Below are 26,968 nucleotides of genomic sequence, written 5' to 3'. Positions count from 1 at the left end.
GACCAGGGGTTCCTGAGCTTCACCTGCTACCCTGCAATGCTTGGGGAGATAACCATGACGGATGATAATGACTAAGTGTCACATGGAACATCTGTGACATGCTGGCATCCCCAGGCCCAGCCCTCCACCAGCTGCTAAGCAGAATCTATAACTCCTGGCATGTGGTCATTATAAACAAGATAGCACAATCTTTGAAAGCCGTACAATAATATCTGTGTGTTACAAATAAGATAGTAACTCAAGGGATAGGCACAGGTTACAAAATATTTTTGCACACTTTAAAGCACCTGAAAAAAACTTCCTGTCTCTTTGTGTGGTTATTGTGTGGTTACTGATGCTTTCCAGGAGTCCACCATAGCCCAACACACGCAGGTGCTGTCAACAATATCGAATGGCAACAGGACCTAACTTGAATTTTTTTGTCCTCACGGGCCCCCAGCTCCTGGCAAGTTTTAAGCCTTGCTTAGGAATGCACTGTAGTAAACAAATAAACAAAAATCAATACATATGCAAGCCAATAGGGCAGGTGTTTGTTTTCTGCAATCACTGTTGATCTTAAGATCACAGTGAGAGGCACTTGATGCACATGCGGCAATGGGGAGAGGGAGACCTAGAATCGGGATGGGAGAGACCCCAGAAATTGAGCCACCAGTGTCTGGAAGCTTCCTCCCTTGCAGAAGTAGCTACGTGTTTTCTGTTTGGTTGTGCCCCTTTGTTCCTGCTTGTCAGGGTCAATCAGGTGTGTGCTTGAGACATCTCTGATGATCTGGTTGATAAACCCCGCCTTGTTCCAGAGAGGGCGTATGGGGCCTGTTTCATAATTGCGAGTGTACCCAGAGTTCTTAATTAACTTTCCCCCTTGCTTCGCATGCTGTCTCTCCATCCAGAACATGTGTCCTTGGAGAATCAGGCCTGACTCTCATAATCGCTGCCTGTGTTTTGGAATAGACGCCTGGCTTCATTCAGTCAGACTCAGCAAGAATGAAGGGCTGGAACCCAAGTGAAGAGTTAGCACCCAAGATTCCTCTGAGGCTCATCTCTCACCAACGCCCTCGTCCTCCAATGCAAGTGCCATGCATTTACTTATTTGTTTCTTTTTATTTACCTTCATTTTATTTGAGAGGCAGAGAGATGGAGAGATCTTCCATCTGCTGATCCACTTCCCAAATGCCCATAACACCTTCAGCTGCATCGGATCAAAGCCAGAAACCCAAAATTCCATGTGGGACTCTCAGTTGGGTGACAGGCACTCGGGCCATCGCCTGTGGCCTCCCAGGGTGTGCCATCGCAGGAAGCTGGCTCTTGAAGCAGGCGTTGTGCAGGGGATACAGGCATCTCTGGTGGTGCTGTAACACTGCTCCTTGTGCTTGGGAAGGCTTCTCCTTGCAGCGTGGAGATGGAGAAGTGTGTTTGTGTGTGTGTGTGTGTGTGTGCGTGTGTGTGCGTGTGTGTGAACCACACTGGGACACCATCAGATGTTAATGCGTCACTGTGAGATCTTCTCCTTTCCTGATTCTCCAAGTATATTTCTTAATGATTTTAATTTAGCCAGGCCAATCTCCTTCTTAAAAAAAAATTATCTTTCTGCCTTTACTGCAAAAACCACACAATGTTAATAACAAAAGTATTAGAAAATTTGAAAGAAAATGAAAATAGTTTCAGAAGATTACAGTTTAGAAATCACACTATTAACACCTAATGTGTACCTTCACTGGATCTTTTTTCCTAAAGAAGTTTGCCAGGTGTCAGCAGCTGGGGGCAGGATTGCTCTCCCAGGACCCCAGTCTTCCTGAAGGCTGCAACCTGGGAAAACATTAGAGAACGGAGCTGTTCCCACCCTCATCATTGCTTTCTGCATCCTTGCTAGCCACACAGTGGACTGGCTAGAGGTGACAAGGGTTCCTAGGTGTCTTGGAGACCAGCTAGTGTGTCCAGGTCCGTGTAGTTACTGCTTTCTTTCTCCTACAGGGAGACACACAAGTTCCATGGGCACAATTGCCTGCAGGATTTGCCTTGTACTACCTGTTGGGCACCTGAGAGTCCTTGCACTTGGTGAATAATCGTTGAATGAGTGCACGATACCTAAGGGCTGTGTTGACTCACATAGCATAGGAAACACCTGACACATACTTGCCTCTCATGAGTGTGATGAGTTAGTAACATACATCTGGTCTGCTGGTTCTAACTATCGTTTGAGATTTGGCCTCAGTGTAAGGAACAATAGATTACTTCAGTGTCCTTTGCTGTCCCTGCCATCACCTCCAGTCACTTTAATGTGTTCTCAGATCATGTTGCTCAGCCTGTGGCCAGAGCACGCTGCAGAATCACACTCCAGGGTCAGCTTAAACAATTCCCAAACTTCCCTGGGCATGTAAGTCCATGTGTCTGCGGGCCTACTCCTCCTCCAGCACTTTTCGAGGACTTTCTCTTAACTCTTATTGCATTTCCTTCATAGACAGGACCATGATTTTGGACATTATTCTGCATCTTTTTTCTCTTCCACAGTGGGTTCTAGTCGCTACAGAGAGCAGCTGCTGGAGCTGGTGGCTTCTGAGACAGGGTTGCCTGGTTAGCCCTGAAGGTCCTCCTTCTCTTGCACGTGGGTCTACCCCCACCAGGCTGGACTGAATCCAGTGGAGGGTCATTATTGATGTGCCTCTCCTCACTACCTCTCTAAAACCCAGAAGAGGATAGAACCAGGCCAGTTTTCATTCTTGCATTTGTGTTTCTGAAACAAGGCAGCTCCTCTCTAAGGACTACCTCCACCCAGCTTTTGTAGTGTTACCCCTAAGCCCCTTACACCTTGGCTCCCAGGATAGACTGTGCCCAGTAAAGCCACAGAGGGCAAGGCCACCCAAGTCCATGGGACACGGTTGTCCAGAATCTTTGGTTGCTCACCCTCTGACAATAAAGCAGCTGCGTGTATCCTGAAGACAAGAATTCCTCTGCAGAAGGGGCTGGAAGGCAGGAACACAGGGCCCTGGAGGGACAGACACCGAGTCAGAGAAGGCTGCCCAAGCCTTCAGGTTGTGCACTCACAAGCACTGCTTGCTACCATTGTTTCCACACCTGCACACATGTACCTCTTATTGCAGCATCTGCTACCACGATTTGCATCTTGTCACCCTGCTAGGTTTTAAATTCATCGAGGAACCAATGATCTGAAATATAGCTCTGCATCTCCTGTTGCATTTGTTGGGCTGAATGCCTTCCATATGGCTGGGGAGAGTGCAGTGATACGTCTTGTGCAGGGTATCCCACACCCCTGAGAGGTTATTCCTACTCAGGGTGGGAGCACAGAGCTTTACTATCTCTGCACCATGCAGTTATTGGCTAAGGACAGTTTACAAGGACAGGAGGAAACTTGGAGGCACTTCTTGTTGTGCCCATGTGGACGAAGTGACTTCTGCACCCCGAAGACCTACCTCTAAGAATTGCAGGTGCAGGTGTTAGAAGTCAAGGCCCAGAGAAGCTGGGGGAGGGTCCACATATATCCGAGGGTTCCGGCTGAGTCGTCAGTGACACTGCCTTGATAACGGGTCTGCAGCCTTAATTGTGTCCAGCTGCGTCTCGCTGACACAGCTGCCTCTGAAACCTGTGATCGTCTACAGTCACTGCATCTACGCAGCCAGGGCAGTGTTACTTGTTTATATCGCAGCATGATTACAGAAACAAAACAAAATCAGACACGCTCTGTAGCATCGTGTTGGCAATGCTAAGATGTTGCACAAAGCCAGGTGTTGTCTTTCTTTTCTCCTCCAGGCCCCAGCCGCCTGTTATTACCGGATCTCTCCCATTGCTTGTCTTGCAAGCATCAGTACTGACAGCCTTTGCAAAGAACTTGTTCCTGTTAGGAAAAAAGCAGATACTTTTTTTTTTAATGTTGATAAATTTTGCAGCAGTTTCTTTAATATATACCAGCCGCCTTGAAACACATCTAATTAACCACCAGCTATCATGCTGTGGCTGTGTTTGGCTTTGATGTGCTCATCAGCATCAGCAAGGAAATATTGCAAAGCTAATTATAATAGGACTTAGCTCTTAGGAAATGCTTTTTATCTTCAAAGTGGCTTACAACCACTAATTATTAGAGGAATTAGGGTGAACAGCAACCTTCTCAACAGGGACCTCAACCCGTTATCAAGAGCCTTTAATGTGTCTTAGAAAAGAGTGGAATTGTGAAGAGCTCAGGACGATATTGCCCGCCCATACCTTGCAGGGTTATATTGTAGCGTTAGAAGACATCTGTTCCCTGTCTCCCTTGAGGTGGCAACAAGAAAATTGGACCTTATCGGAGGAGAAAGGATGCTGGTTGGAACTCAGGCAGCAGCTGCAGCCATTGCAGTGGAGAGACTGTCCCTTCTCCCAGGGGCCTCCACTCACCTGCCCCTTTAAATGGGCTGGCAGGGCATCTTCCCCTCCTGATGGCCCAAGGTGGTGATGTCACAGCCCAGAGTCCCAGCCAGCCAGTCGGAGGAGGCAATATGAGGTGACAGACTTGATGATGTCCCTTATGTAATTTGTTGTTCTCTTTGTTTTGTTAGAGCACAAGGAATCTGGGGTGAAGGGAGCCAATTTGATTTCAATAGCAATAAGAGGAATAACTGGTGTTTATTAAGGCACTATCTTGGTTCTTTCTGCCTCAGGGGAGGAACATTAGAGACCTGTTTGTAGTCATGGTGACTCTGGCAGTATGACCTTGGAATTTGCATTTTTAAAAAATATTTATTTTTTTTATTGGAAAAGCAGATTTACAGAGAAGGATAGACAGAGAGGAACATCTTGCATCCACTGGTTCCCTCCCCAAATTGCCACAACAGTCAGAGCTGAGCCAATCTAAAGCCAGGAGCCAGAAGAATCTTCTGGGTCCCACGTGGGTGCAGGGGCTCAAGGACTTGAGCCGTCCGGCACTGCTTTCCTAGGCCATAAGCAGAGAGCTTGATCAGAAGTAGAGCAGCTGGGACATGAACTGACACCCATATGGGATGTCAGTGTTTTCAGGTGAAGGATTAGCCTTTGAGCCACCACTTCAGACCCTGGAATTTATATTCTTTCCCAATATAGGGAGGCTCTCAGAGAAGGGATAGCATTTGTTCCCATACCCTCTCCACCGTGTGCCCCAGAAGTGATGACAACCTGCTTTGGGACAGGGGAAAACCTCGTTTCTGGACCGGTTGGGTTTCCTGAGCTGTATCCCTTGGTCCTGAGCAGGGCCAGGGAGGTGGGGCAGGGGGCTCTAGAAGCAGAAGCTCAGCATCTTTGCTGCTGTCTGAAATGAGCCTCACCTCAGCCTCATCTCCTGGTCCCCCAGAGGCTCAGCCCTTGGTGTGGGACCCATAGGAGAGGTAGGAGCAGGAGCCACTGCTAGGCCACCAGTGGAACATGAGTTTGCTTAAAGCACCTGCTCCCACTGCCCCCACTTCAAAGTGAGAAGACAGATTTAACAGTGGACCCTGCTCTACAAGCCTGGATGAAGGGAACCACGATTTTATGAGGCATCTGCCATGATCACTTTTGCAAACAGTGCTGGGCATTCAGAGGGCCCTTCTCGTGCACCCTGAGCTCATGAGTCACCATCTCACCAGCAGAGGGGTACCTCTCGTGCATCCTGAGCAGCAACATCCAGCTCATCATGTCTTTCTCAGTGACAGCCAGTTGCTTGGTGGGGGCAGGTGTTGGCCATCGTGAGAATGCTCACAGCACTTCCTGCCACTCCATTCAACGTGAGGTGTTTGACAGGGGCCACAGCATCTTCCATTGCTTTTCCAGTTATGTGAGCAAGACGGCTGGATCAGAGCTGGAGCAGAAGCAGAGCAACTGGGACTTGAACCAGTCAGCACTCTGCGAGGATAACAGTACCGCAGGCAGCTCCCTGATGTGTTGTCACAGTGCCCATGCCACAGCACAGATATTTATCAATCTCAGTTATCACCCTCAATGGTCAGTTGAGAAGGTAGAATGTTTATTGAGCACCTGTTATGTGCAAGGTATCAGGCTGGGAATTGAGGGAGCATTTATTATATAAATGGTCAAATATCAATTTCTAACCAACTGAGCTATATTGAGTTGGATGTTCTCTGCTTTCAAAGAGTGGATAAAGCAGAACACATGTATTTGGAAGTTTAATCAGCTGGACAAAGCAGGCCTAAGGCACAAAGCAGTGAGCAAGTACTCTGGTGTCCAGAGGCCAAAACAGTCCAGAAGGATGGTCAGGGAGGAAATGGACTTATAGCTAGGCCCTGATCTCCTTAACAATGGCTGTAACTGGACAGGTCTTCTAGACTGTTCTTAGTTCAAGTCCTGGCAAACAAGTGCAGCCCCACTACACCTTGGCTCCCTTTACTGCCATTGGTGGTGAGTTCGACTCCAGCCCTGTCCACTTTATGATCCAGGACGGGTCCCATAACCTCTTAGACACCAAGATTCACATCGCTGAAAGAGAAGAGGTGGCCAACTGTGACAGCCACATGGAACTACGATGGAAATGAAGTGATCAGAATGCAAGTTCTTGTTAAACTACAATTAATGTCATTATTAACTCATCATTCGTCCTTTCATGTTTTCCCAAGGGATCATCTCACTACTAGACTTGTAAGCTACAAGAGGATCATTCTGGAAACACCTTTGAAATGATCATTAGAGCTGACACTTCCCAACTCTTGACTACGTGCCAGGCATAATTTTGTTACCAGAAGCATTTTCCGTGTTCCCAGTGTCAATCAGAGTAACAAGAATAAGGGATTGGGGTGATGCGACGAGAACACTGAATCTGTCAGATGTGAGCACAGCGGCCATCAGGGTCTGAAGAACTACCACCATGCTAGAGGAAGGTGTTTCGGGTTCACAAAGAAGGAGGTGGTGGTGCAGTGGGATCGTGGAAAAGTTAAAAGCTGGTGGAATTTTGGCTGGAACTAAGATGAATCATTGAAGAAGAAATGACATCTTAATGATACTGAGTTTTCCGTACCACAAAACGTGCTTATTTCTTTCTTTCTTTCTTTCTTTTTTTTATGAGGCCTTCTTTGATTTTGTACCTTAAGGGCCTCACTCAGTCCTCCATTGTCCTAACCCTACTTAAGGCTCACTATCCTTCAATGCCTGATGCTTAGTGTCTTGGCGACCATTTTTTAAAGATATATATTCTATCTGGGTTTTTTGTTATTGCAGCCAAGAGAGTAAATCAAGTCCCTATTACTTTAACTTTTATAGATATAGAAATCTGAACTAATTCATACCAGGATCCCATAATTAGAACTCCCTGAATAAAAGACATGTGTTTTCAGGACTCCCTGTGAAGAAAAGGTTGATCTTCTAGTCGACAGGCATTGGGCACCTGCCATATATCATGTTCTAAGCTGGAAACAGTGGCTACAACCGATCAGACATAACACCTGTCTACCAGTTGCTAGAGGCTAGCTTCCTTCAACTGTGAGATTGACATTCTCATGCCAATCCTGCATCACAGAGGTAGAAGGAAGGCAAGCTAGGGAAGTGAGACAGCCAACGAATGCCAGATCTGGAACTGAAAGATCATCATGACTAATTTTCAAGCCCCAGAGAAGCTCAAAAGCTCACAAGTTAGTCAGTAGTAACTGATTATTATGTAATCTACTGAACCCTGAATACCTTCCTCCAACTGCCATCATGGTGACCGAAATCTCCCTCATGAAGGGCAGGGCCCACAACTTATCCGAGGTTGTATTTCTCAGCATTAGCACAGAGCTTGCTCCAGGATAATGAGTGAAGGATGGTGAATGAATGCATTAATGATGAGCCTGTTAAAAATGATGAGCGTGCTTCTGGGAGGAGATGGGAGCTATCATCACTTGGGGGATGCAGAACACACAGGACTGCTGAGAGAGAGAAAGAGAGCGAGCATGGGAGGTTTCCCACTGTGCTAAACCTCCCTCCAAGTTACTTACTATCTCAACAGTTCAGTTTCCTCCTTGCGTCACACCTACCTTGAGGGGGAATGTCAGGTTCCAATTGGGTGACATATGTCAGGCAGGAGAATGCCCTCAGAGAATGACAGATATGATTGGGCCAGTTTTCTTTGAGCAGCAGATGGGATTTGTGTGGGCCTTGTGGATGTAGAGACCCAGCAGGCTAGGCACGAGGAGGGCCCCTGTCACCACCGCCATCATCCAGAAGCCTTTCTGAAGCCCAGGACTTCATGTAGGTGTGCTGAGTGAAGCCCTGTTAGAAACGAGGCAGGGTCAGCTGCAGCCCCTTTTAGGGCTCACATTGCAGGCACCTCTCCCTGGGCAAGACCCGATAAACATGTTCAATCCTCTGAGGATTAGGTGATTGTTAAGTCACACCACTCAGGAATGAATGGAAAGAACATTGCCAAAGGATGGGGCCAGATCAGAATTGGAGCAGCAGAGCTTGACCAGGCGCCCATCTGGGATGCTGGCGTCAATGGTGGAAGATTAGTTTGCTACACCCCTGAGCTGGCCTCTGGTGTGTGTGTGTGTGTGTTAAAGATTTATTTTATTTTTATTGGAAAGGCAGATTTACAGAGAGAAGGAGATACAGAGAGATACATCTTCCACCTGTTGGTTCACTCTCCAAGTGGCTGCAATGGCCAGAGTTGAGCTGATCAGGAGCCAGGAGCCTCCTCGAAGTCTTCCACATGGGTCCAGGGTCCTCAGGCTTTGGGCCATCTTCTGCTGCTTTCCCACGCCATAAGCAGGGAACTGGAAGGGAAGTGGAGCAGCTGGGCACAAACTGATACACGTATGGGATCCCAGGATGTGCAAGACAAGGATGTAGCCACTGAGCCATTGCATTGGTCCTGTTGTTTTTTAAACAAAAAGTTATCATGTCTTTAAAACTTGGACCTGTCCTACTTTCAAGCAGTTTCCATTTAGAAACATTTAGGGACGGCCCAACATGATAGCTCAACTGGCTACTCCTCTACCTCCAAGTGCCAACCTCCTACATGAGCATCGCTTCATGTCCTGGCTGCTCCACTTCCCATTGAGCTCCCTGCTTGTGGCCTGGAAAAGCAGTAGAGGACAGCCCAAAGCTTTTAGACCTTGTACCCATGTAGGAGACCTGGAAAAAGTCCCTGGTTCCTGGCTTCAGCTAGACTCAGCTGTGGTTGTTGCAGCCATTTGGAGAGTAAACTAGTGGATGGAAGATCTATCTTTCTGTCTCTCCTTAACGCTGTAAAATCTGTATTTCCAATAAAAATACATTAATCTAAAGAAAAAGTGAGAGAGATGAGCATTTAGGAACAACATTCTTTCCCTTTATCACATTAACTTCATTTTTGCATTAGTGATATCTCATGACTTCAGCATCTCACAGACTGTAAGAAATGAAGTGAACCTTGAGACAGACAAGCCGGTCCCTCTTCTCTTGATACAGGTGAGGAAGCCCGCCAAGGTCCACACAGAATTTGCCTTTATTCAAGATCATGTATGTAGCAGTGGAGTTCAGACTAGGCGCCAGGCTTCTGGACCAAAATACTTCAAAACACAGTTCATGGAAAATGGATTTAGAAGGTGAGATGTTTTGGTGCAAAAACAGTTCTGAGATCCATGCACCGTTTGCTGCCAGCACACATTTTCCATGAACTTTTTGCAGACCCCGTTGTCTACCTTCTTCCATGGCAAGACACTCTTGGCAGACCCTGCCTGAGGGGCTGTGAGGTTCGGAGTGAGGTGTATGATATGTGATTCTGTGTGGGATGAAGAGAGAGACTTGAGCTGGCAAGTCTATTGCAACATGAACTCTCATGAGGATGGGCCAGGCTTTCTCTCACATGAGCTATGATGCTCACACTCCCAGCAGAGAGCCACAGTGTGAGCCAAGAGCCCACCCAGGGCCTGTATTGCTGTGAGTGATGTCAGATCCCAGGGCCCCTGAGGAAGGGCCGCTCTGTATGTTCGCAATGTTGTAGAATTAGGATCAAGCAGGGTTTATGATCCAACACCAAACAGTTTATAAGAGTTTGAAATGAAATCTCCGCTTTTGCCCTAACTTGCTGTGTGTCATCGAGTGTATTAGTCTGCTTTTCATTACTGTAACTAAAATAACCCAGGGAAGTTACTTTGGGAAAGAGCAGGTTGGTTTCAGTTTTCAGCATGAGTCTGATGGAGGCTGGCCATGGCAGAGGAGCCAAGGGACAGAGAAGGATCCCAAGGCTGAACTTGAACTGGAGTAATAATCAGATCTTAGGAAAGCCACCTTCCGAGAGTAGAGCCCCTGATGACTTAAAGACCTCCTATGGGGCTCCACTTCCTGGCTGCCACAACTGTATCAAATCTTCTCCCTTCCTCTGTCAACCATTAACTTTAAGACATCCACGTTTGAACAGCTGGAGGAGTCTTGGGGGATAAATTGGACTCAACCCACATCATTGAGCCTCAATTTTCCCAGTGGTAAAAATGGAGTTATTCCACTATGCTAAAATGGGGACAATGCCATCCATCTGACAGGGATGTGAAAACACTCGGTAAACACTCGGTAAGTGGCAGCTGGTCTACCAGGCTCTGTTTTTGTTGTCTAGGCACTTAAATTGGGAGAAATTATTGTCAGTCTTTCTCCCTGGCACCCCTTTCCAATGTGCAAATTTCTGCTTTTTCTCTCATCTCTTTGTCCTCTTCTGGGCTGGCTGATCTGTTAGCAATCCTGGCTCATTTCTTCCCCTTGCCCAGTGCTTCTGCAAATTGCAAGGTGGTTGCTAAGAGATGTCAGGATACAGTGGTGAGCAGCTGGGCACTGCACTCTCATCCCCTCTCCTTCTTTTTCATCCTCCCTCCATTCTTTCTGATTCTCACCACACCCACTCTCCCTTCTTCCACCTGCAGATTCTGAAAAGACAAAGAAACCAATGCGTCTGTATGGCTGCTGTTGCAGATGGGAAGATGGTCTCCAGACCTCAGACAGCTGGCCAGGGACCCAAGGAGAATGTGGCCTGCCTAGATCCCCCAGAGGAGACCCCGGAGCGGGTGCCAGGCCAGCTGGCCATGCTGAAGAAGGCACAGGAGTTCTTCCAGACCTGTGATGCTGAGGGAAAGGGTTTTATCGCCAGGAGTGATATGCGGGTAAGCCAAGTCACAGCTGGCCTAGATCTCCTGGTCTTGGGTGTGGGCTTGCCCAGATGGAGGTGACATCCTTAACAGAAAAGACACAATCAGTTCTGCAAAACAACAGCAACAGTCCAGGAGAAAGATCTCTGGGGAGGAGCCCCATCTCCTGGGTTTATTCTGTGTCTGGCCTTTGCTTACTGCCAGCACTTGGAGCTGTTTCCTTTCTCTGGTCTGGGTCATGGGAAATGACAGTGGGAAACAGATTAGAGGGGATCGCAGACAGAAGCCTTCAGAACCTTTCTGGAACTTGGGGCTGCACTGTGACACTCCAGGTGGTAGGGAAATCTCTATTGTGCAACATGGGAATCGGTAACGTCAGGTGCAATATTTCCAGGTGTCCAGCTCCCTTGGACTTGGTCCACCACTACCTCTGTCACTTTTGGTTCCCGGCACAGCCTTGTGCGAACTGGAAGGGGTTGCAGGCTGCATGTGGCTATGGGCAAGAGCAGGAAAGAACCCCAGGATGGGTCGGGGGGAGAAATGGTGTTCCAAGAAAGTACTGGAGAGTTCACTGCTATTTTGAAAAAGAGAGTTGAGTCTCTTTTTATTTCTTCTTCCTCATTACAAAGAAGACAGCAGCCCATTTACAGATAACAAGATCCATTTTGCAGACTGTTAAGAATCACTTAGGAGCCAACAAGTGAATCAGGTCCAACTCACCATCTGTTTTTGTCAATAAAGTTTTACCAGAATTCAGCCCTGCCCATTCCTCTCCAAACTGCCAGGGTTGCTTCCCCTCTACTGTGGCAGGATTGACTTGTTAAGACAAACACAGAATGGCCCACAAAGCCTGGGATCTAGTGGGCTGGCCCTTTGTAGATAAAATTAGCTGAACCCTAAATTAAGTTAACAAGAAAATTTTAAGAGATTTCTGTGGTAAATTGGCTTGGGTTTTCATCTTGATTCTGCAGCTTAGGAATAACGTGAATTTGTGTAAATCTCCTAACCCCTCTGGAATATAGATCTTCAGCTGTGAATTATTAATGGATGCCTCCCAGCATTAGGAGAGAATTAAAGGAGCTTATGCATGTAGAACACTTAGCCTTAAGCCCAGGCCCTGAAAATCCCTCCATAAATGCGCTGTGCGCACTCCGCATCTTTAACCCAGTCCCTGGTGTCTCCCAAACTGCTAAGCTTTAAAATTGTGGTAAAATACACAAAATATACACTTGCCCACCATAACCATTAAAAACTTTTTTTTTTTTTAATGAAAGGGAGAAACAGAGATCTCTCAGCTGCTGGTTCGCTCTCCAAATGACCCCAGCAGCTTGGCCTGGATCAAATGGAATCCAAGAGCTGGGAACCCCATCTGAGCTTCCCAAGAGGGTGGCTGGCACCCAGTTACCTGAGCCACACTTGCTGCCTCCTGGGGTGCACATTAACAGGAAGATGGAATCAGGAGCAGTGCTGGGACTCAAACACAGGACCCCCTACAATCTGGGTTGAGTGCATCCCAAACAGCATCTTCGCTAGTGGAACTGACATGGTCATGCAGCCATCGCCAGCCTCCATCTCCAGTACTCATCTTGCCAAAACCAGCCCCATTCTAACCTTGTGCCTACTAAATAGCAACTTTCCATTCATCCCTTCCTGCTAGTCTCTGACAGCTGCTGTTCTATTTTCTGTTTCAATATGTTCAACTGCTCTGGGCACCTCATAAAGTGGAACCACACAACATTTACCCTGATGTGACTGGCTTATTTCACTAGGATAATGTCCCCAAGGTCCATCCACCCCTTCTTTTTTATGGTTGAATAATATTTCATTGTAGGAATCTAACCCATTTTGTTCACCCAGTCTTTTTTTTTTATTTTAAAGATTTATTTTTATTGGAAAGTCAGATATACAGAGAGGAGGAGAGACAAAAAGATCTGTCCACTGATTCATTCCCCAAGCAGCTGTAACAGCCAGAGCTGAGCAGATCTGAAACCAAGAGCCAGGAGCCTCTTCCAGGTCACCTACATGTCACCCATTCTTCTGTTGACAGGCACTAGGTTACCACCACCCTCTTGGCTGTTGCACAAATATCTGTGTCTCTACTTCCCATTCTTTTGGGAATATATCAAGAAATGTAATTACTGGGTCATCTAGCTTTTCCATGTTTAACTATTGGAGGACACACAACACCATGACACTGTAATGTAATACACAGGATACCCACCTTTCTCTACACAACTCATCCCTGCCCCCCACCAGTGAATTATCCATTCCAAGGGCCCCATGATGCAGAGGTTGAGAAACATGGGTCTCTATCACATAGTCAGCCTAAGCCAAGCCCTGCAAGGCACAGCATCCTCCAGCATCACCTTCCCATCCTGAAAATGTGAGGATATGGTTGAGTGACCAGTGCTGGGACAGAGGGCTGGACAGAATGCTGGGGTACTCTCAGGAGAGTTCAATTCTGGCTCTGAAGATAGTTCTGTGTGTTTGTAGTTGTGCAACCACATGCTTTAAACAAGGCTGGTTCACAATGCTGGCAGGAGAGCTCCAAGAGACATCGTTTTCCCATGGTTCTGGAGCACAAATTTCCAGCCTGGCTGCGACAAGATGACCTGCTGGCTCCTGGAAGGTGCCCAAAGAGAAGACTTTGAGAATCAGCAGTTGGGGCTGGCCATCACCTGAAGAGGGTGCTCAGTAGCTGGGTCACGGTTTCCTGTCATCACTGGGAGCTGTCCATTTTCTCATTTCAAATATTTGATGCTCCATGTTTGCCAACAGCACAGCAGATCCTGGAGCCACGAAAATAAGTAAACCCAATGAGATCCTGGTCCTCTGAGAATTGCGATTCTCTGTGTCGGCAGCTAATGGCATCTTAGTATATAAAATGCTAAGGCTGAGATACAAGACTTAGGCATGGGAGATATCAGTGGCGGGAACCTGCATGTGTAAACTGACCTAAGCTGGGGTTCACAGAGGCCTTTGTGAGGCAGGATGGCAGGAGCTGAGAGCAGTAGGAATTGGGAATTGCCAGTGGTGGCATTCGAAAGAGTCCTCCAGGCTGTGGGCAATGGGAGTGGGACAAGCCAACTTCCTACCTGCTTCTTGTCTTTATCCTGCCTGTCTTTTCAGAGTTTGGAAATGCTGAGTGAAGCAGGATGTTTAGAAGGCTCTTTGTTGGTGGTGCTGCAGACAGGGACTCTGAACTTGGCTCTGGTGCTGGTGTGCTGGGGTGCGTATGGCAAGACTGTGACAGGCCGTTCTAGAACAGATGTACAGGAGACCCATGACACCATTGCTCAAGCCCTGCATGGGAGATGAGTTTTTTACCCCAGCTCCGGATTCTTGGCTCCTTTCAGGCAAGTCTCAGAGCCTCCTGGACCTAAAGCACACAGGGAAGAAACAACTGCTCCCCTCCACCTTGTTTATCTCACTTTGTTAACACTGTAGTCAGCACCAGGTTCCCAGGGGACAGTACCAAGATAAATTGGCTTTACATGGCTCTCGGGTGCTAGAAGGAAATAAATAAAGGTAATTATGGTTATTAAGAGGAAAAGACTTTTCAAGTAGGGCCAACAAAAAGAGATGCGAGAATCCCATAGGGGGACTGTACTGCTTGCAGCAAAGGCAGAAGCAGCCCCTTAGTGCTGGTTTAACCAGGACAAGCAGGAGAGTGGCTTGAAAGACATTGGATGGCTTTTCCCCCATTTCCACTGACAACACGAAGAGGGAACAGTCTGAGATGTGGGCAAGGAATAGAATTAGAATGCAGGTCGGGGAGCCTTGTGGTCAGTGTCATTTTCTACTTGCCTTTCACCGGAATCCTACAGCCCAGCAAGGCTGTTACACGCACCATAGACCCCATCTCTGATGCTAATAACTCCTGCCTCGCTCCAGCAGTGTCTGCCATCGCTCTAGGGTGTGGAAGGGGGAAGGGTGTGGAGGGGAAGGGAGGAAGGATAGCTCAAGGAAGGACTGGAATCTGGCTTTGATAGGATCTCAGGGGGTCATCCTCCCATCTCTGCATAATGCCTTCTGCTCCCACTAGCACTCTTAAGCCTCAGGCTGGCCCCATCACCCGCCGCCTCAGCCCATGTTCTCTTTTGAGACAGCTGGTTTCTGGGTTGATCACAATGTATATGCTAAGCAGACCCATTTCTAGAATATCTGCACATGCTCCGACTCTCCTTCCCTATGTGAAAAGCACATTCATAGTTACTTCAGTTCTTGCAAATGGTTTTCGCCTCATTCTGTCTTCCAGCTTGGTGAGGCATCATTGTCTCTGACAGCTTAGGCACCTCTTGAATCAAGCATCCTGGCCTCCTAGCTCATTGTAAGATCAAGCTGAGAGTTCTTGCAAATGATGTTATAGGTTTTCATGCCTGTCAGCTCTTTTTTTTAATTGTTCAGAGGTGTATATACTTTCCTCCCTATAAAGCACCTCATTCATTGCCTTCCACTGGAGCAATTTTGTGTGGATACCTGGTAGGTACCCAAGAACACTGCTGTTCCTTCCCTCCTCATGGGGTCCCCTCCGCCCAGCACTTGTGCCTGGTGCAAGCTCAGGAGCACCTCATATCACCTCATCCAGAAGCAAACGCTCCTGGAGGGTTGGTGCTTTCAGCTAATGGCAGTTGACTTCTCGTGAGGAATTGTCAGTCAACTGGAAGCAGAACTAGAATCCAGGAGGTGAAGCCATCACCAAGTGAGGACGGGAATGATCCAACATCAGCTTTGAGCTCAAGGGCCAGAGTGTGAGGAGGGGACACTGGGGCATCAGCTCCTGAGAGTCACACACCTGCCTCTCTCTATCTCTCTCTCTCTCTTCCTCACTCTCTCTCAATCTCACTGGGCTATGTTTTTACATTTTATTTATTTTTATTTCTTCAAGAAACAGAAAGAGCATCCATCTGCTTGTTCCTTCCCCAAATTTCTGCAGAGATTTCTGAGCTAGGGGCCCAAGTCAGGAGCTAGGACCCTGAGCCAGGTCTTCCACATGGATGGTAGAGATTGACCTCTTGAGACATTCATTACCTGCTGCCTCCTAGGGTGCCCCCAGCCATGGGGAAGCTGAGCTGGGGCTTAATTCCAGGCTTTATTCCAATATCTTAACTGCTCTACCAAAAGCCTGACCCTTAGACACCTACACCTTAACTGCAAGCAGAGGTAAGAGAGCTAAAATTGATCCAGAAAGACCTAGGGATGAAACCTTCCTCTTGGGCTGCCATCCACTGAGTGCCTCAGTATCTCTCTCTCCTTTTTCCCTTCCCTCCTCCCTCTCGCCCTCCCTTCCATTCAGTGTTGGATGCTTTCTCTGTATCACATGCTTTGCATCCATCATCTCACATTCCTTTATGGCTCCTAGCCATATGGGTATTGTCCCGCATGTGTGAAGTCCTGTACGGCTTTTGTCTTCCATAGGTGTTGAGAGTGACACCTTTGGAGTGAGTCCTGGCCATGCCACTTCTGGCCATGCAACCTGAAAAGAGCTCACTGAACCTCAAAGTTGGTGTATAAAATCAAAGCATTGTCATGGGGATGAAACTCAGATTACTGTAGACAGACAGACAGACAGGCAGCCAGATAGACAGCTAGAAAGAGAATGTGTAAATCCCCTTGCAATTCGCCTAGCATATTAGCAGGTACCCAGTGAGTGGTAGTTGTTTTGAGACGGAAAGTTGACCAAACCATCAGGGGGCAGAAGTGTGCTTCTGGCTTCGGTGGGACAGGACCAGACTCAAGATCTTTCTCTGCAGAAGGCTCTGAGTCCGGCCAGTGCTAATTGGTACAGTCTGGATCCCTTTCAGAGACTCCATCAGGAGTTGCCACTGAGCTTGGAGGACCTGGAGGATGTGTTTGACGCCCTGGATGCTGATGGCAATGGCTTTCTGACCCCAGAGGAATTCACTACTGGATTTAGTAAGTTCTGGGGAGGGGGATGCCAGGCACCCTAGGGCCAGGGCTCCGCCTAAAGCTGCAGAAGATATTCCTCTCCCCTCGCAACCTGGGACCCACATTGTACAAGTTCTTCTGCTTTCTTAAGGCTGCTCTGCTTGGCCTTACTGGCCTGGTGTTCGTTAGGCTTCTCTTCACATGCTTATCTCTGCTGTGTACGCCAGCACCCACTCCATCCCTACAGCATGGTCACAGTCAAGTCCCATCCACAGGAGGAAGACAATGAGAGCGGAGAGGAGCCCTGGCACAAGGCTTACACGATGGGGTAGGGGAGACCATAATGCCAGTTCCAGCAATCAATCTATCTATCTTTCTTTCTTTCTTTCTTTCTTTCTTTCTTTCTTTCTTTCTTTCTTTCTTTCTTTCTTTCTTTCTTATCACTAACCTGCTTGATTCAACTTGAGTCTTCCTCAGGTTGAGGGATATCAGCTTTGGGGGAGCCTCAGAGGGTTCAAAGTAATAGAGATTCTAGAGATGACCCCAGGAAGAACGAAGATACAAGAACAAGTTAGAGAAGCTAACACATCCTCAGTTCATATCCGTCACCAGGCACATTTTATCAGAGGTTTGCCTCCTGCAAGGGTCCAGGACATTATGGTCTTAGGGGAAATATCGCTGCCTTTCCTGACCTTCGGGAGCTTATCATTGGCATGCTAGGATAAGACAGATTTCTGTAACACCGCACAGTACGCGTGTGGGGAGAGTCACTTATGAAGGGGAAGTATACTGAGGCTAGTGGAGGGATAACATTAATGATGATATAGTTCATAGGCAGACTGCTGGAGCCTGGTGGATGCAGAGTTCTTGTTTAAAGATGAAATCAACAGAGGTGTGTTTTCAGCCAGACTTTTCTGATGCAGTTCATAGGCTGTTGTAAGCCTATGAAATCATTCGGTCTGGTTTTGCCAAGACAAACACAAGCGGGACTCAAATTCAATACATCTATAACAGGCTAATATTTAAATGTTGAAATTTTTTTTTGTATGGCCCCAGGATTGATGGCATACATATACAAATGGCCCTTAGAAGAAGTTTCCTCAACCCTGTTTTAAAACATTTAAGAAACACCAAGGAGTCCTCCTTGTACCTGTCAGGAATTCTGGCTTTCCCAGTTCTCGCATCTTTGGTAGAATGCTTATCCAAGTGAAGACATCCATAGCAGATCTCCGCTGTCAAGTGATTTCCCTTGTTCCTTCAGATGAACTTCAGATGACTCCTGGCAGCTGAGAAAGCTGATCTCCTTGTGGGCCAGTTGTGTTTCATTAGGATCCTTGTGTCTCACACCTTCCAGGTCGCTTCTTCTTCAGCCAGAACACCTCGAGTCTGGAGGATGCAAGCAAACAGGTGGCTGAGTTTCAGGAAGAGAAGGTATATCAGTCCAGAGAAGAGGATCCAGGGGGGACAGACAAAGATGAGGAAGCCCAGTTCCAGAGGCTGATGGACAAGCTTGGAGCCCAGCAAGTTTTGGAAGAGTAAGTGGTGAGCCTGAGCTGGAGGATGGAGGCCAGCCTGGTGGAACATGCCCCTCACCTGCGTGGTATTGCCAGTGAGGACACTGGTTTCTCACAGCTTGCCCTTGGCAATGCCCGCTGGGTGTGTCAGATTCTACTTTGACCTCTTGGCTTTGGTAGATATTGCTATTCTGCTCTCACTCTCTGCTGCCCTCTGGCAGCATAAGCATTGAAACCAAAGCAGGGGACAACCTACCAAGGGTTGGAAGGATGCCCTGGTTCTTCTCTGAACCCTGTGTGGCATCTGCATTTTATCTGTACAATGTACTGAACACCCACAACATGTACAGGGTAGGTGGAAATGGCACACATTCTGGGAAACACCCCCTCCAAGACTGTGCAATGCCATTGGGTACAGTGCTAGGTTCATAACATATAATAACAAATACCTGACAGGTGAGTGGATGGATGAATAGGTGGATGATGTGGCTAGTTGGATAGATGAATGAATGAGTGGCTGGATGAGTGGGTGGATGGATGGATGGTTGTGTTGGTTGGTGGATGGGTTGATACATGGATAGATGGATGCTGAAAGGATTTTTTGGACAAAGTATAGGAAAGAAAGAATGGAAGAGGTGGAATATGGGAAGGATAAAAGGAGAACTAGACAGATGAACAGGTAACTAACCGGAAGAAGGCTCATTTATTCTTCTCTATTGGGCCTGGAGAGTAAAATCTACACCAAAAGAGCAATGCTAACACGACACTATCAAATATTACTTAGGAAGAAAGAGCCTCAGATATGGTGCTTCTTACCCAAGCCCAGAGAATTTCATTCTTTAGCCTGGGAGCCCCCAAGTGTGACTGCCCTCCAAACTGCTTCTGTGATGTAACTGGGAATGAATCAGTTATGTCTTTGACCTAGTTTGTAGATTGTCGAGTCTAAAGCAATAGGGGCTCATGGTGTCTAGCGCCTCCTCGGTGGTCAGAGTGACCCCGTGTGTGTCTTTTCCTGCTCTGGCTGTCACTGCTGTGCTCATTTCTGGGTGTGTTGCTGTGTCTTTGTCTCAGACTCTGCCCTGGACTCTGAGTCTCCCAGCCCTCTGCTCACACGCTCAGCACCAGAGGCCCATCACAGACTTCCCCAGCAGGTCAACAGCCGCGAAAAGGGCCAAGGCAGGAGTCACAGGGCCCTGACTGAGTTGGGACCCCCAACCCAGATCATACCTCTGCCGCTGCTGTGGGACCTTGGGCTGCTCCCCTTTCAGTCTTCCTCATCTGCCAATGGAGCAATACCAATGCCTGCCTCCTAGGAGTGAGGATCGAATGAGCAGAGATTCATCAAGTACCTTGTCAATAGCAGGTTCTCAATGCCTATCACTGTGGTCACTCTGAGAGCAGCAATCACGATGTTGCTGGCGGCTGCACCTGTTGCACCATGCCCCTCAATGAGCCCTGCAGAGCCCCTGTTCTGCAGGCCCATACCCACACCTTTCCTTTTCTTGCAGCGAGAGTGATATCAAGCAACTGTGGTTGCAGCTGAAGAAGGACGAGCCGCAGCTGCTGTCCAGCTTCGAGGGCTTCCTGGCCAGCGTCTTCTCCCAGCTCCAAGAAGCCCACGAGGAGAAGAATGAACTGGAGTGCATCCTCCAAAAGTGGGTAGCCAGTCTTAGCTGCTCTCGGGACCTGGGGACAAAAAGCACAACCAAGGGCTCTTTCTCTGACATCTTCCACCCACGCCTTCCCTGGCACCCCTCCCCCGGTTACCACTATTTGCCAAAGTGGGAGCCGGGGCTCCACCTTCCCTCTCCCCTGCTAACTTCTCCATATAAGCTGGGTGCTCTTTTAAATACTTCACATACTCGATCTTATTTAATTCTTTCAACAGCGCTTTACACTGGGGACTCATTATGCATTATTTGCATTTTACCAAGGAAGAAATTGAGCCCCTGAAAAGCATCTGTCATGCCCCTGAATGCACAGCTTGCACATAGCAGAGCCAGGAGCTGGTATGAGATTGTCTGGTGCCCAAGACCCCAGCACATAGCATCTCTCCCCAGCTGTGGGTCAGCCCTCCCTTGCAGAATGGTGTTTCTGTGAGATGGTCCCAAGCCCTGCCACATAGCCCCCTCCTAACATTCCCTCCCCGGTCATGGGGAGAACAGCCTAGCCTGGTGGGGGGCCTGGGTTTCATTCGGTGCTCAGCAGTCTCAGAGAAAGGCATCCTGGTTGCTAACTGAAAAGGCAGAGGCCCTCATTGCCGCGTGTCTTGACTCACAGGCCAGAATACAGGTCCTCTTCGCTATGGCTGCTTTTCCCCTGGGGCCTCCCTGGTGTCCACTCTAAAACGCACCTGTCCAGCTCCCCTGGGACTCTCTACAACTTGGGGGAACAGTGCTGGAAGACACAGGGCCCAGATCACAGACTCTGGGGAGCACTCCAGGGAGGGTTTCTCGAGACTGAGAGCAAGGCGGGTTTGTGGAAGCTACCTCCATGGTACCTTAGGGGCCAAGGCCCAGACATTACCCACGGGGCCTCCTCGGCTGGACGACGCTGCCTCAGGGAGACACAGAGCCCTGACCCCACCACAGCAGAGCCTCTTAGCTCAGGCATCCTTCTTCAAGTGGCCTCTCCAGGTGTTTGGCTTCATTTCGCAATTGCTTTCAGCTGTTCTTGAGCTGAAAGTCCAGGACACCCTGGGCTGCCCGTGTGATCTCAGCTGGAGTCCACACCCCCTGCCGGCCAATCTTCAGTTATCTCTGCCAACCTCACCTGCCTGGGCAGCCGTGGAGGGATCGCAGCCTCACGGAGCTCAGTGGCCAGTCCTTTTTCAGGAGACACGGAGCATTTCTGAAGTGAGAATGCAGAGTCCCAGGTCCTTTCCCCTGCAGTTTCAGAATCAGCGTGTCCTAGGGAGGCGGCCGAGGCACACTCACCACAGCACATGACCCTCGCGGTCATGGCACACGCAGGGCATGGACCCCACTGCGAGAGGCGCTGCGGTAGCCCTGTTCTTCCAGAACCAGTCGGCATGTAAAAGCGCAGCGCCAGGTGTGCCCTTCCGGACGGTGTTGCGTCCTGATCCCGCGGTGAAGGTGAGCCGACCATTGACGCGCTTTATGGGTGTGTGAGTAGGTAGGGCAGAAGCCCGTTAACACTGCCCGGTGAGCAAATGGAAAGGTGAGGGCTGTCGGTGCCCTGTGTTCACCGGGGCGTGATTTGTAAACCTAATGAAAACCAGATTGCTTTATAGGGTGGGTGACAGCTGCCAAGTTGGTTCCTCCAAGGCAACCCCAATCTAATTAGAAAGAAACTCATCCATCTTGGAAATGCAATTGGTGATTTCACAGGCTGCAGAATTTCCTGCACACTTTTTTTTTTGCATTCAGTTGTACTCCAGTCGCGTGTGAGTGTAGGCATGTGTGAGACGTGGAGACGGACACGCAGGCAGTTACAGAGGAAGGGAAAACACTTCAGGGAAACAAGAAAATTCAAAGTTTTCTAGCAAGAGCTTCTTCTTGCTGCTTCCTTAAGAAGGCAGCAGGGGGCAGTGCTGAGTCTCAAGCCCCTCCATAACCGTTCCATCTCACCTCCAGCCCAAAGCTGAACTCTCAGCTGAACGGGCTTTCACACACCGTCTTCTCTCTCTATGGGGTCTGCGCTCTGTGTCCAGGGAGGAAAGGGGGCCAAGCCCCTTGCATGGTCTTGTCGTCCTTCAGCTTGGGCAGTGCAATAAAGCCCCATTTCCTTGCTCCAGTTTCTGCTCACTCCATGGCTAGCAGATTCCAGGTGGAACTTGGAAATGTGGGAGGTTGTCAGTCACCAAACCTGAAGCCTGGACCCTCTCCAATCTCCAACGTTTAGCACTTTGTAGCTTCCTCATCTCAGAGGCCAGCTCTTCTTTCCCGTGCAAACAGCAGAGGTGCTGGGAACGCAACTTTCTGAGCTCAAAGCTTGCCGGTATGCCCACTCTGTGCGCCTGCGTTGTGTTGCTCTTCCACAAACCAGGAGAGACATACATCAGACACTCCCTTCTCAGCCACCAAGAATCGCAAGAAGTCAGCATGAAAATCCTCCAAGGCCAGGGGCCATTTCTAAAGTTCATGCTCCCAAGATATGTCCCAAATGTAGAAAAATGCCATTCATCTCTCTAAAATAAAAAAATCACACCTCCTCCTCCTTTTTTTCTAAGATTTTACTTTTATTGGAAAGGTACATTTACAGAAAGGGGAAACAGAGAGAAAGATCTTCCACCTGCTGGTTCACTCCATTAATGGCCACTTCCTTTGGGTCTCCCATAGCGGTTGGAGGATCTCAAGGCTTTAGGCCGTCCTCCACCACTTTCCCAGGCCACAAGCAGGGAGCTGGATGGGAAGTGGAGCAGCCAGGATAAGAACCGGCACCCATAGGGGGATGCTAGAGCTTGAGGGGCAGGATTAGCCACTTGAGCCATCACACTGACCCACACCTTCATTTTAAAATGAACAAGCTCCTTTTATTTTCCCCCGAGATTGATTTCAGTATGCCTCTGTGTAACACCTAGGAAGTGAACTGCATGACTGTCTGAAACCCTCAGAAACACCAACAGCTTTTACTGGAAAAGTGAAGCCAAAAGAGGGAGAACGCACGGGGAGAGGAAACGTCCTGAGAGGGGAAGCTCAAGCGCGAGCGTCACAGCCACAGCCCCGGCGCCCCGGCGTCAGCGCCTCGCTCCAGCGTCACACCTTCACCCTCGCTGTGCCAAGTGCTTGGTGAAGGTTCATTAGTCTCCACAGTCCCTGTGGGAGGCTGGCGGGCTAAGTGACTGCTAACTACATCTCACCTTGCAGTGCTTGGCAGATTGTATCTGTGAAAGGCATCCAGAGTCTGAGCTGGTGTGCGCTTCGGCGCCGGGTCCTTACACCGCACTTCTTTCCACAAGCCCCGTTTCTTTCCCCATATTCCAGCCCACCACTACTCCAAACTCTCCTCTCTCTCTACCCCCACTTCCACACATACCACCCCTCCGCTCCCTACACACACACACACACAGCCACCTTCTCAAGAGAGAGGTGTTTGGCCAGAGCTGTCCTGATGCCAATCTGTGCCTTGGATTTGGACCTAGGTTCTTTATATACATGCATATAAATATATATATGATTTACTTATTTATTTATATTAGAAAGGCAGATTTTACAGAGACAGAAGGATATTCTGTCTGCTGGTTCACTCCCCAAATGACCACAACAGCCAGAGCTGAGGCAATCTGAAGCCAGGAGCCAGGAGCTTCTTCCGGGTTCCCATGTGAATCCAGGGAACTTCCTCCATGTCTCACATGCAAGTTCAGGGGTCTATGCATTTGGACCATCCTCTGCTGCCTTCCCAGGCCATCAGCAGGAAACTGGATTGGAAGTGGAGCAGCTGGAACATGAACCAGTACTCATATGAGGATGCTGGTGCCACAGGCAGAGACCCGACTTTTCTATGTCACAGGGTCAGGCTCTGGAGTGATACTTTAAGAAAGGCTTGACCAACTCTTGACAATATTGGAAGAGAGGCATGAGTCTCTCCACACATGGTCTTGTCTTCAGAAGGGTCAGCTGTCCTCGTGTCCTCTGTCTGCTAGCACTTGGTCAGCCCTGTCTGCGCCTCTCTAAACCCTGAACACTGGGATGCTGTATGGTCCCGCCGCAGCATCTGCTTGGCTTTCCACTGACATCTGCGTAGGGAATGGTGATGTTCGCAGTGGGATCTGTAAGCCTCAGGAGAATCGGAGCACTTACACAGAGTGGGTATCCACTGCCCCTTGTGCTAGGCGCTTTTACAGGCATTATCTTTTCCAACCTCTCAGTCTGTTTCTGACGAAGGCATTACCATCTGATTATTCAAATGCAGAAAGCCCCAGGCTAATTGATGTGACAGGGACTTGTCCAGGTCTGAAAACTTGGAGGTGTCAGAATAAGAATTTGGATGTAATGAACTCTGAGACAAACACAGCAGAGTTGTGAATTAGACTTAACCTAGAACATGATAAAGGAACTATTCAGCCATCAGAAGGAAAACAAAAGACAGGAAGGATAGATATTGGCTCTGTTAACTCTGGCTGCCTGCTGCTGCTCCCTTGTTGCCCTCCATCCCTTTCCTCTTCCTTCCCCTCCTCATCCAGCTCAAGATGTGTAGGATCAAGTCGGGTGGCAGAGCAAGATAATTCAAGTGTTGGGGTGGGAGGAGGGTTTGGAGAGTGGCTAATAGGTTGACGAGTTATTCCCGTGTTTTATTCATCAATAGCTCGGCGAACTCAACCACAGGTGTTAGCTTTGTCTTATTCAGGATTTTCTCTAATGGCTTGAATAAAGGGAGAATAAATGGAGAGTATTTTGTAGTAATGAAAAGTTCTATCTGTAAAGAAACTATTATGAGATACAAACTTTTATGCATGAGAAGACATATAACAGCATTAAGGCAGAAACTTTAAACAAAATTACTGACAAGGCTTGTTAGATGACTTTAAAATACTTATCTCAGCTTTGACACATTAGGCAAGAATATTTTAAAGATAGCAAGTGTTTGAAGCCTTTGATCAAACCTTTAGAAAGGAACATACAACTGTTTGCCTTACAAGTAAAATATGCATCCTTTTCATAGAGAGCATGCAAGCATTGACAGGTTTTTAGCTAGAGGCGTGGTTTACAGATTCCAAAAATAGACAATGTGTCAGTGTATTCTCATATAGTAATACAATAAAACTGGAAACCAATAATCACCCATTAAAAGAAAAAAACACTTCAAGATTAAGCCTCAGGTAAATTAAATCATATGTATTAACACTAGAGATGATTTAGCCTGAATTCTGACTTTTAATCCAACTTTCAGATCTCAGCAGAACCTGGAAATCATTGCATCCTCTAGGTGACCCATGGGAGGCATTCACGACCTGGCGGGCTAGAAGAGCGGATCTGCTGAAACTGACCAGTGCGAACTGGGTCACATTCATGATCGTGCTCTGTGTCCAAAACACTGATGTGAGAGACGTTGGAGAAGCAGTAGCACCCTGTTTTAAATAGAAGCAAATGCTTAGGTATCAGATGTAGAGGTTTTAGTTGGCAAAGGGACTCAGCATTCATTGACGATGATGCATCCTCCAGGAAAGATGTAATACGACTGCATGAGTAGTTAGACGGCTGCTACAACAAGTGAAGCAATGGTCAGTTCTCATCTGTGCCAATCAGGCTCGTATGCTGGGCATTCAGTTTAGGGTTCTTTGACTTAACAACGGTCATTACAGCCCATTCAGAGAACGGGAATAGGAACTTCCAAAAAAAACCAATCTATGTAAGGCAGAATTGGAGGAAGGAAGAAGGCTTGGCCTAAACCCAGAGCAACTTCGAAAAGTTTCCATGCTGTTTTCAAATGCATTAAAGGCTTTTTTTTTCTTCAGCAGAGGGATACAGTCATTCATAGAAAGACACACTCTAGGAACCAGAATATTTTGAAAAGAATTGCTTAGAGAGGAAACAAGTTTCCTGTCACGGGAGGTGTTCTGGCCTGGTTTGGTTACATTCTTGATGCAGGTACTGTGGCAAGGTACTGTGGCAAGAAATCCTGCCAACCTCAACATTCTGCTACTGCACCGAAATCTAGCATTTCTTCCATAGGCTGCATGAGTTTCTGAGCTTTGTGCCCCAAGTTGTAAACAAGTCATTGCAGGTCTCCACCTTTAACAATTTGGGTCACAGCCCCAATGGGTGGCGTGAGATAGCCTCAACCAAATGGCCCAGTTGTGCAGGCTCATTTACACTTATATGTGCAGGGATCAAAAAACAGAACGTCTGGTGTTGGGAGACTTCAGAGAAGGGATCGAGGGAGACAAGACCGGGAGGTCTCGCAATGGATGCAACAGGTGGCACACAATAAGCATCCAGGGTGGGCTGCCTTTCTCCTCTGATGGCAACACATGGTGCACCTTGCTGGAATGCTGCCCGCCAGATGAGCAGGTCTCAGGAGGGCGTCTGCAGAGCTGCCTGCAGCTGCAGGCTCTGGGAGCCACAGCTTCTGTTCACTCCCAGCCTGGGTATCTGATGGATTGGTCTGACAGCAGTTTTTATTGACTAAGCCTTTTGCTTCTTGGTTGGCTGATTGCCTCGGAGCCTTCCCAGACTCAGCAGCTTTCTCATCCTTAAAGCTGACCTCTTCTTTCTCCTCGGGAGCATCGTCCCTCATTCTGCAAAAAGCCTGGGACAATCATTGCAATCAGAAATGTTTCCCTTATGCCTATGCCAAGCCTTGTAGCTCTGAACAGTTTCCATGCCATTCTCTTTTTTATCCACCTGGTGATGCAGGGAGGGATGTGCACCGCGTGGTACCCTGGGAAGAGAGGAGGTCAGAGCATATATTGCCCAAAGTCACACTGGCCCATGAGCTGGGTCAGTGATGTGGCAGGTGTGAATTGAACCCACCTGCACCTGCTCCTGGGACTGCTGGGTCCTGACCCAGGCTTGTCAGGACATCGGTTGGGCCTGGAGAATTTCCGAAGATACCAGCATG

The 26,968-nt window shown here is 48.2% G+C and overlaps 1 protein-coding gene across 1 annotated transcript in view; it reads left to right on the top strand.

The window, feature by feature from the left end:
• CRACR2A (calcium release activated channel regulator 2A) overlaps window positions 1-26,968 on the top strand; it is a 146,381-nt gene that overhangs the window by 80,614 nt on the left and 38,799 nt on the right. The window contains exons 2-5 of the mRNA XM_040978748.1: window positions 10,821-11,057; window positions 16,847-16,958; window positions 18,286-18,466; window positions 19,954-20,100. Coding sequence (XP_040834682.1) covers window positions 10,821-11,057; window positions 16,847-16,958; window positions 18,286-18,466; window positions 19,954-20,100 — 677 coding nt within the window. The remainder of the gene's footprint in view (window positions 1-10,820; window positions 11,058-16,846; window positions 16,959-18,285; window positions 18,467-19,953; window positions 20,101-26,968) is intronic.

This window comes from Ochotona curzoniae, unplaced genomic scaffold (genome assembly GCF_017591425.1).
Source record: "Ochotona curzoniae isolate NIBS_2020 unplaced genomic scaffold, NIBS_Ocur_1.0 contig_2927, whole genome shotgun sequence".
NCBI lineage: Eukaryota > Metazoa > Chordata > Mammalia > Lagomorpha > Ochotonidae > Ochotona > Ochotona curzoniae.
The sequence above is the reverse complement of the archived record's forward strand: the minus strand, read 5'-3'. Positions and strand labels throughout refer to the sequence as shown.